Raw genomic sequence first — 11217 nt, 5'->3', positions numbered from 1 at the left:
CATCCTCTAGACATTGTCAACCAGAGGGCGTAATTAGTCCAGAAGCCCAGGAAGGGGTGGGGTCAGGTCAAGAAAAAGCAATTTTCTCAGGGTTAGTGTGAAGAGGCCCTATCATTTCAGAATCCCCTTCATGATCCTGTGAACATTTGGATTAACTTCCTTCCCTTTTATATTCAACCCCTTTTGTGCCTTGGAATACCAATGCAAGATGACAGAAAAGGTTTCAAGTTAAATATTTATTGCACACTCACTGTAGCCAAGTCCTCAAAATACAAAACTTAGCAACACAATTTCACCTTCAAGGACTGTACAGTTATACCACCTGACCTGCATAAAAAACAATTTTTTTGAAACACAAATAATTTGAGGGAGGGAAAAATGACACTGGAGGTTTTGGGATGTGTATTTCAGCATAAGTAAAGGTCCAGGGTGTGAAAATACAGTATGGTCTACCTGAAAATCTCTTCCCAACTAGGCCTGTCACCATGCCTTCGAGCCTCTTCAAACCTGTCTCCTCTATTTTAATTTTTGCCATTTTATAAATGTGCAGCTCTTTCCACTCCTTTGCCTCTAGTTCACCCATCTTTCTACCCACTCCCACTTAACTTTCTTAAGGAGCATTTTAGCAAAGCTACTTCAAAGCATGAAATGTCCCACTAAAAGATCCAATCATTTTACTCACAGCAATTGATACTAAAGAAACAGGGATGCTTTCAAAACCTTGTTACTTAAATGGTATTAGCATAAAATTTTTAATCTTAAATGCTCAATAGGGAACTACTAGATAAATTAAAATACATCATTAGAAGAAATTATTAAACAAGCAAATTTGTTTTTCAAGGAATATTTAATAAGGTAGATACCATATGCTTTTCTAATATTTTTTTTAGTATCACAGAAACTAAAGCAAAATATTCTGTGCACCTTGGGTGAAAACAGCCTGCTAGTTGTGCATACACTGAGTACAATTTAAAAAATAGCGTAATTATAATTTCAGACTTTGGAATTTTAATAGGTGGTTTGCCATTGCTCTCTCCTTTCTTCAGATGGGAAAAGAAAATTCCTTTAAAAATCATTTGAAGCCAGGACAAAAATTCCATAGCTGTATTCTTAGGATCATTCTGTAGTCTTCATGATTCAGATAGTACAGGGGAAGCTTCAATTCAACCTTTTAGAGAAGACATTCCAGCTCGCATGATCTCATCAACCAGGAGTATGTTGGTGGCAATCACAGTGCTGAAAGGAGGGGAAAAAATCAGATGGTTCAGATTCCAGATATGAACCCTAATTCAACTCAATTTCCAACTAAACCATGCAAATTACATCCAATTAAATTTTCCTCTCCCCCTCCATACATAAAAGTTTCATTTCTGCACTTTTTCTTTTACATTTTGATGAGGGTGGGGGGAATTAAACAGAGTATGCCAAATAAAAAGAGTACAATGATTACCTAAAGGTTAATTTAGTTTTGGCTTTCCCAAACTTACCAGGAGTGAAGAAGCTGTTTCTTTACACAATAGTTATCCCATACGCCCACTTCTGCTGCTACCATTGGCTCACCTGAAAAGTAATCCAGTAGTCTTAAAATCATATATAGCAGGTCATAAGATCAGAATGATCTTATGATTCCTGTGCACAGTATCTTTGATAAGTGACTGACCTCTGCTTAGATATTGTCTATTCCAGCCGTGGGCAAACTACGGCCCGTTGGGCTGTTCTATCCGGCCCGCGGAGCCGAAAGAGCGGAGGGTTCTCTTGCTCTCCCCTCCGCTCCTTCACCAGCAGCAGTGTTAACATGGCAACGTCGGGAAACACGGCCGCAGCTCCTTCTTCTGAGTGGGCGGATTTATATCCGCCCATTCAGTAGAAGGAACAACCTCTCAATCTTCCAGAGGCTCCTTGTAATGCCCGCAGACCGTCCCCAACATCACCCTGGGAATGCGTAGACACGTTATCGTGGTTATGTAGGGAGACACGCCCCTGGAGAGCACAGTATCAGAGCATTAGCTAAAAAGGAGACCAACAACACTGTTCCCACTGAAGTTGATGTTTTAAAGGCCAAAAACCTTTCAACCCAGTCTACATTGCCATCTACATCTACGTCCCGGGCATAATTTGGAAGTTGCACTAAAGAAAATGTTTAATTTACTGTTTACACATTTTGTTTTTTTCTATTTGTTTTAGTTTTAAATTATTTTATTATATTTAAGTTTAATTTGAAAGGCTTTTGTACCTTTCCTTTGTTAGGCAATTTTATTTTGCCTTTGCCATCTTCAATATAAGGTATGTTATTGTGCTATGATTCCTCCATTTTTTGAAGTTTCAAATTATAATAATTAGTGTTTACATTCTTATTAAAATGTTTGAAATGAATAAAACTATTGAAATAAATAAAAAAAAGACCGTACCCTTTTATGTAATGATGTTTACTTTGAATTTATATTAGTTCACACAAACACTCCATCCATGCTTTTGTTCTGGCCCTCCGGTCCAGTTTAAGAACCCATTGTGGCCCTCAAGTCAAAAAGTTTGCCCACCCCTGGTCTATTCCGTTAACCAAATACTTTTAACATCTTGTTTTTCTGGACACATTTGTCCATATTAAATTACAGCACTTGAACTATATCTGGTCAAAATGGGCTTATCATTTTCCTCACTCCAGAATATAAATTTTTATTAAATATAAACAATGCTGTTGATAACAGTAAATCTTACATATTGACGGGATCTCAGTTCTCTCTTACACTTTGTACTTACATAATTTGTGCTCTTACACTAGCCTAAGACCAGGGCTTTAAATATTTCATTATATTTGGTCTCCTCTTCCAGCATTATTTGTTACCCTCAGCCTTTTTTCATCAGTGAATATGATCATCTATATTTCCATATCATAGTCCCTGATAAAAAATTGAGTAAACCCAATATGAAGCTTTTCAATATTAACCTGAATTACCTACTACCACTCGGCAACATCAACAAATCCATACTCTTTGAAACTATTCAAATGTATATATTCGATTCCTTTAATTACTGTATCTAGTCATTCTGTTTTTATACTATATTTTAGAACCCAGAGTTCACTGATAGGACTAATATTAAACTGCAAAGCAACTCCCCAAGATTCTTTTGATTCTTCCTGGCTTTACCTCACCTATATTATCAAGTTTTCCCCCTACAAATAGTTGCATTCTATTACCTGTGTTCAAGTCTACACCCACAAGTTGACCTGATTCCGAATGTTCTGCTTGAACTTTAACTAGTGTTTCCTGAAGATCAAAACCAGAATTCTGAGCAAGAACCTAAAGGAAAACAAATTTAATCTTTTAAAATACAGGATCTAAAGAACTGATAGTCAAGTGCACAATAAATAGTATATCCATTAATGATCAATAGAAAATCATTATATCGATTGTAGTTTAAACAAAAAGCAAGCTTGTACTCAAGTATATTCCCTACACACGGCGAACCCTCTTAAAATAGTTACCTCTTGCCACCTGAAACTTCAGATATTCAAGTTTCCTTTCCAGGGAAACCAAATACATTTGGATGTTCTAGTGTTAGGGAGAAAACTGATCAAATTTACTCAAAAAACCCACACACACAAAAACCCCACTTTATCAAAAAACTTTCACATTCACCAGCTGAAATCATTTTGTTTCATTTTAGAAAATGGACTATTACAGTAGTCAGACCTTGGGAATAATGAGCAATGCATCAGCAAACGCTTGAACTCCAAGCTGGGCCCTGCCCTTTACGCTGGGCTTGTATTTCACTAGGGCGTGTGACATTGCCACTTCCACTGCACCAGCACCTGGAACTACACAGCCTGTTGGATGGGTGGGGAAGGAAGGGGGGAGAAGAGAGAAAATGCTCAGCAATAAAGAAAACTGTGGAATTATAAAACAAATTAAAACACACATACATGGCCCTGGCCAGTTTGGCTCAGTGGATAGAGCGTCTGCCTGCGGACTGAAGGGTCCCAGGTTCAATTCCAGTCAAGGGCACATGCCTAGGTGGCAGGCTCGATCCCCAGTGGAGGGGGGGTGGGGGGCATGCAGGAGGCAGCTGATCAATGATTCTCTCTCATCATTGAGGTTTCTATCTCTCTCCCTCTTCCTTCCTCTCTGAAATCAATACAAAAATATTTTTTAAAAACACACACACGAAAACCATTAATTTCTTGAAAATTCAGTGTGACAGCAATTTTAATATTGCATTTGAAAGCAACATATCAAATAATATGATCTGATTTAACTAGCACTTGGAAGCTCTTACAATCTCTTAACTCATTTATTTGTATCCACTTTTAGTAATGATATGCTATGAAAAAACTTGGCATACCATCATAGCCATTTTAAAGGGAAGACTACTTTTGCATGGTGTCTGGCTGTGTAAGCTACTGACAAAAAGAACACAGTATTCAGCCATGCCTTACAGAAAAGCAAAAAAAATGCAACTGAAATAAAGTGAGGATCTTACCATCATCAATAGCATTTTTAACAGCCCTCAAGCCATCTCTTATTGCATCTTTGATTTGAGTGAGTGTGTGCTTATTTGGTCCTTTGACCAATAATGTAACAGAGCGAGGATTGTTACATTTCTCAACAAAGGTGAACTTCTCTTCTCCCTATGTAAAGAAAATATTTTCAAAAAAACAAGACATAGTTGTACAAAGAATGATCAGAGAAAAAATGGTAAATGGCACATTCACAGAAAACACACTGATCACATTAAAGTAATTTCTTAAAAACAAACCAACCAACAAACAAAAACACATGTAAGAGAAATGTGACTTTCCCACCAAAGGAGTATCACTGCTACACATGGACCAACCAAATGTTTGTAAACAAAGCATAAATCCGATCCCAAGTTTGAATGAGTTTTTACTACTGAAGAATTCAAGAACCAAAAGTATTACCTTTGGAAAGAAAATACACTTACCAATGTATACTCATAGACAAGTCCTGCATGTCCCAAACAATCAGGATTTAGGTCCTCAAAAGAATTTAGAGCTACTCCACCACAAGCAAGAGTCAGCCTGAAATATTGAAGTATTTTAAAAAGAGATGTAAGTGATTTTTATTAGTTATGTTTAAAGAAAAGATTATTTTTAGGAAGCAATCTTTCAGAATGACATACTAAAATTATATTCTAATATGTATTTTAACTTGTCCATTTACTACCAACTGGCTAAAAACTGGTCATTTCTCCTAACCCTCCATTTAAACCACTTTTCCCAAGTCAGCAAATACTTCTCTGATATGATTTTTAAAGATAAACAAAAGCTTTCCCATATTTCTCTGAAACCCTTTGATGCTGTCTCCTGAAATGGAAATATATGTACACTATATGTCATTGTTTAAAAATAAGACAAGTATAGCCCAGCAGGTGTTGCTCTGTGGTTGAACATCAAGCCCGGCACCAAGAGGTCACCAGGTCAGGACACATGCCAGGGTTTCAGCCTCAACCCCCAGCAAGGGGATGCAGGAGGCAGCTGATCTATGTTGATGCTTCAATGTTTCTATCTCTCCCTCTCCCATCCTAAAATCAATAAAAAAGTATTTTAAAAATAAAAGTAAAACAAGTATAAACTAATGTTCATAGTGGCATTATTCATCATAGCCAAAAGGTAGAAACCCAAATAAATGACTCCTGACAGATAAATGGATAAATAAGGATGTGATATTATCCATACAATGGAATATTTGTCCTTAAATAGGAATTTTGATACATATTACAACCTGGATGAATTTTGAAAACATTATGCTTAATGAAATAAGCCAGACACAAAAGGGCAATTATTGTATGATTCCCTTATATGCGGTACCAAATGCAGAGACAAACAGAACAGTATTTACAAGGGAAGGAGTGTGGGGAGAAATGGGGAGTTGCTGTTTAATGGGTACAGTTTCAGTTCGCAATGCTGAAAAAATTCTGAAAATGGTGATGGGTGCACAACAATGTGAATATAATTTAATGCCACTGAATTTTTTACACTTTAAAAAAAGGGGGAAATGGTACATTTTGTATTATGTGTATTTTATCAAAAGAAAAAGCAAAAATAAGTAGAGGGGGAAAAGGAATAATCTCAGTTAACTTGCACAAATTCACATCACTCAGATGATCTGCTATCCACCGTACCTTTCCATATTTCTTTTTTTCGCTCTGCGCAGAGCTACTATGCCTTCTTTTGCAAGAGCATCTAAGGAAAATGGGTCAATTCCCTGTTAACAACAACAACAAATTAGTTTTAATATATTTCACCTGAAGAATCAAAATGAATACAGACTAGTTTATAAAGCAAAATTCATTCTCACCTTTTGATTAATAACAACAAAACCTTTATTTGAGTCACCACAGACTTTCTTTTTCAGGTCTATTATTTTTTTAACTCTATCTTCAATGAATTTTCTTTCAGCTCTTACTAGTTTCTCTCTCTCTTCTGCACTCTTGTAAAAAAAGCCAGAATTCACTTCTCTATTAAAAATAAAAAGGGGGGGGTTAGAATGTTTATTTTATTTAACTAATAGCCACTTAATTCTGATCTGCCCCTGGTATATTCTGAGTTTATTCCTAGAATTCTCCCAAACCCAATTTGAGGCATTATTGTCTGTACAGTGAAGAAACTGAGTCTCACAAAGAAGTGACTTGCCCAAAATACCAAGCTCCCCTGCTTCTCGATTCCATTTGTAAGAGAATATAAACTCACGTTTTTTCATATTCTAATGACACATTGCATGTAAGGATGTATGCATCTTCTACTCTTTTTTTCATATCAGGATGCCGTGCCCCATGGTCCAAAACAAGACCTCTGATTAAGCTGTTAAAATACATTAAAAATTATGGTATATATAAACATCTAATTACTACGTTACATAGCTGAAACTAATATTGTCTGTTAACTATAACTAAGAAATAAATTTAAAAAACACATTATATTGTTATTGACTTTCAGCCCAGCTGGTATGGCTCAGTGGTTGAGCGTTGACCCATGAACTGGGAGGTCATCAGTTTTATTCCAGGTCAAGGTTGCAGGCTCGATACCTCGTAGGGGGTGTGCAGAAGGCAGCCAATCAATGTTTCTCTTACATCAATGTTTCTATCTCTCTATCCCTCTCCCTTCCTCTCTAAAGTAAAAAACATATTTTAAAAATATTTCTTACAATATCCAATTATTTAAAAAATGTTTTTAAGCTAGATCTTTGAAATATATAATTCCCCAACAGAGTCTCCCATTAGGTTTTGTATCCAACAGTTCAATAAATGCCAAACAGCCCTGGCTGGTTTGGCTTAGTGGATAGAGCGTCAGCCTGCGGACCTAAAGGTCCCAGGTTCGATTCCCGTCAGGGGCATGTACCTTGGCTGTGGGCACATCCCCAGTGGGGGGGGTGTGCAGTAGGCAGCTGATCGATGTTTCTAACTCTCTATCCCTCTCCCTTCCTCTCTGTAAAAATCAATAAAATATATTAAAAAAAAAAAAATGCCAAACAACTGATGTAGCTCACTTTTCTGAATCATTCTGACTATAAACACATTATACCATTAACTTCAAGAGTAAATATTACTGAGTAAATTAAATACTCATCTAGGCAATATATATTAATTCAAAGACACACACAAAAATCAGCCAAAAAAAAAATGTTATATAAAGCGCCTATTTGTACACACAACACACTTCATAAGCATTTCACAGCATTCTACCACCTACCTTGTATCAGTTTCAGATTTATGTTTCATCTCCATGATCTCAACCATGAAGAGGTCAATAGGTTCATCTTGTTTTTTAATGGCCAAAATGGAATCAACTACAGCCTACAATAAGAGTATAATCATTAAATGAATTTGATTTGCAGAAGTCAAGATGCTTATGTTACTTGTTCTGCAGAATTTAGACAGTTTCTCAATTTTATCATCCTTCGAATTGATCTAAGTCTTTTTCTATGAGCTAATACATTTCTATGAGAATACATTTGCAAGGGCTGAAGTCATTTATATTTCTGAAACTTCAATTTGTCATTACCTAAAGAATCAGACATCCCTCCTACTATTTTATTAAAAACATTGTTAACACTAAGCTTTTAAATAACAAAATCTTCAATTATAAAACTTTTTAATGAAAGCTCTGATTATACCTTTTAACCCGGTCAGGTATATGATTATTTGAATTTCTCACTTTACTTTTTGAAGGACACAGATCTGATTATCACTGCCACAGGAATGAACCTACTTTGTCACGTATGAAGACTTTAGAGAGCAATCTATAATTGAAGTAATCTATAATTGAAATCTATAATCTATAATTGAAATTGATGTTTCTAAGATCAGGGGCTTTTAATTCAACACATACCTCTGTTAAGACATCAGCAAGTTCCGCATGAACTTTAGTACGCAGAGATGTTCTGGCCACATCTATGAGTGTTTCCCTGTCCATCTCTTTGCTTACTTTGACTTGTTCCAAAAACTGAAGTGCCTTTTCCTTTGCAGCTTCAAATCCTTCTGTTACTATTCTGGGATGAAGACCCTATAATGAAGATAATTACAAAACCACCACTAACCCTGGAGTTCTCCAATTAGATGCCACTATAATTCATGATAAAGTATATTTTTGAAGATTTATTCTAGATCATTCCTATCCTTTAATACAGTATAATGTGCTGACTTTATGAATACATTTAAAAGGATGAACAGTCCTTTCAATGCAGAGGAAAAGAACAGACATTGCTCTAGCACAGAGTCAAAGCCAAGGGAACTATAAAGCACACTTGGGTGTTCACTGTGCAAACTACAAGGATTAGCAACAAAAACTCAACATGTCACAACAACCTGCAGTCAATAGACCACTGTATCTTTCCTATAGGTAATCTGAAATAAATTCACATCATTTACTAATAAAAAGTAGACAGGGTGACTAAAAGTCTGCTTTCTCTGTCTTTCCAGGAAGTTCTTCCTGACATCAGATTAGTATTCATTGAGGTTTGCTTTAATCTTGGAACTACTCAGGGCTAAAAAAGATGCAGAATTTTTATTTAAGTTTTTGGTTGGCTTTTTCCTTACAAGTAGTCCTGAACATCCCATTTTTAGATCTCAATTATTAACCTATATTATAGACAGATATAAATAATATATGCAATGCAACTTGATAAAAGAAAACCTTTCGGGCCAAGGAAGGTTTCTTAACTTGTCCAGAATCACAATAAATTTGTGTCAGACCAAGACAGTGGTCGGCAAACTCATTAGTCAACAGAGCTGCAGTTTGCCGACCACTGGACCAAGATAAAGACTCTGGTTTCCAGATTTAAGCGCCCCCTGCTCTTTACATTCTGCTATGGCCTCAGCTACTATTAATGCATCAATTTGTAGAAATAAAACCCAGATTATTTCTTATACATAATAAAATATCACAAAAACACAAGAATCATGTATACTTCAGAAATGTAGAGATCCGCCTGTTTCAGCAGTTCTCCAATGATTAGGACATTGGACGTGGTACCGTCACCAGTTATGTCATCCTGGGCTGTCGCTACTTTGGCTATTAAGGAGGCTGTTGGGTGTTGAATTTGCTGGAAGTAGAAAAAGAAAAAATTAAATAACTTAAAACAATCCAAATATACCTTAAAATGTGTGAAAGGCCTCCTTAAGTGCTATGTACACAAATCGCCCAAGTGTTCAGCTACACATTACTTTAGTTATTTTGCAGTTTCTGACAACTAGAACATTTTCATGTATAAATCTGTTTACTTCTCAAGATCATCTCTAATTTCGGCTCAGTTAAAGTTTACTCAAAGTGAAAGAGCGAACAAGTACAGTACCTAATAATTTGAAACCCATGCAAGCCTCTTTATGACAAAGCTAGGACTCTTGTGCCTTCTCCAGGATTACTTGGCACTATCCAAATAATTAACAGCCCTCTTAGCCAAGACCATCAGTGGATGCTAAATTACTGAATGGGAAGGCTTTGGAAGAACAGGATACCCATCAAGTCTTCAGGGCTCCTCACTGTACTGTACTGTTGCTACTATTACTGATTACGTTTTTTTTCTACTTCCTGCATTGTCTGGAAAACTATGTGATGAGAATACGATTTCCTCTAACATTGCGAATAAACATTAAAGATCTTCCTACAAACCAAATGGAAAACCAAGACGTTGTTGACCGCTCACCATTTCATGAAGAAGCACATTGCCATCTTTAGTAAGCTTGATGTCTCCAGCACCAGAAACAAGCCTGTTCAATGGGCAGAAATGAATCAGTGTGACTTTTTCAACGGAGTCCAAAGTGACTCCCATGAAAACCGTGCTTTAACCAGATCCTAAGGCGTTGGGGCCACAGGGTTGGTTCCCTCCTCCCGGTAATAGGAATGGTGCAGTGCCCACCCCTCCCTTCTGAGAAAGTCTGCCGAGTCCCCGGGGTCGCTCAAGTCTCAGAGCACAAGGGAGAGCCGCGCACGCGGGCAGCTTTGTTCTCCGCGGAGACTGCACCGACTACGAGAGGCAATGGCCGGAGCAGGAAATAGGCCCGACCAGGGAGAACGCGGGAAAAGGGGCCGCAGCGGCGCACGGAGGCCCGGACCCGGCGGGCTGGAGACCACCACTCCCGGCATCCGGCATGCGGCCCGTGGCGGTGAGAGCAGCGCGAGCCCGCCCGGCCCTCCCCTCCAGCCCCGCCTTACATCTTCATGGTGCCCTTAGGCCCCAAGTTGGTCCTCAGCACGTCCTGCAGACCCCGGGCCGCGCTGATGTTGACTGCCAACGCTGCCTGGGCTCGGGCCACCTCGGCTTTGGGGTTCAGGCTCTTTACGGCCGCCATAGTTGAGCCAGCAAAAGAGGAAAAGACCAACGCTGGCTCAGCCTGGCCGCGAGGCGCTATCCGGGTCTTCTGGAAGAGTCGGGCGCGCCTGCCCGCCTCCAGCGTGCCTACGCGCAGCCGCCATTGGGCCGCGGGTCCGCTGGCGTCTCCGCTCATTGGGCCGCAGTCCTGCGGCCCCGCCCCTCGCGCCGGGGCCACTGCGCCATTGCGTCCGGCAGGATCCTGTTCCCGGGGCGGTGTGGCGGGCAGGGCTAGAGTTACCAGCTCATCCGACCTAGCTTTGCGGACCGATTTGTGCTCCGTTAGCCGGCTGGGTCTGGGTCTGGACGTTACTCGAGAGCGGGGGCTATTTCCTGGAGGCCTCTGCCCGCAGGGTGTAGGGTGGGCTTTCTCCCTCTCCCACTCCCGCGG

General features: G+C 38.9%; 1 protein-coding gene across 1 annotated transcript; it reads right to left on the bottom strand.

The window, feature by feature from the left end:
* Window positions 1–217: 217 nt before the first annotated feature.
* CCT6A (chaperonin containing TCP1 subunit 6A) lies at window positions 218–10918 on the bottom strand. Its single transcript, XM_080680624.1, has 14 exons — window positions 10670–10918; window positions 10161–10224; window positions 9426–9560; window positions 8348–8521; window positions 7709–7812; window positions 6710–6820; window positions 6318–6477; window positions 6142–6224; window positions 4942–5038; window positions 4480–4627; window positions 3693–3826; window positions 3197–3299; window positions 1488–1560; window positions 218–1236 (listed from the first exon to the last, which is right to left on the bottom strand). Exons 1-14 carry the CDS (start codon window positions 10804–10806, stop codon window positions 1164–1166), a joined length of 1596 nt encoding a protein of 531 aa, XP_080536750.1. The 5' UTR covers window positions 10807–10918; the 3' UTR covers window positions 218–1163.
* Window positions 10919–11217: the final 299 nt, after the last annotated feature.

The sequence above is a fragment of the Plecotus auritus genome (assembly GCF_963455305.1).
Source record: "Plecotus auritus genome assembly, chromosome: 7".
Taxonomy (NCBI): domain Eukaryota; kingdom Metazoa; phylum Chordata; class Mammalia; order Chiroptera; family Vespertilionidae; genus Plecotus; species Plecotus auritus.
The sequence above is the reverse complement of the archived record's forward strand: the minus strand, read 5'-3'. Positions and strand labels throughout refer to the sequence as shown.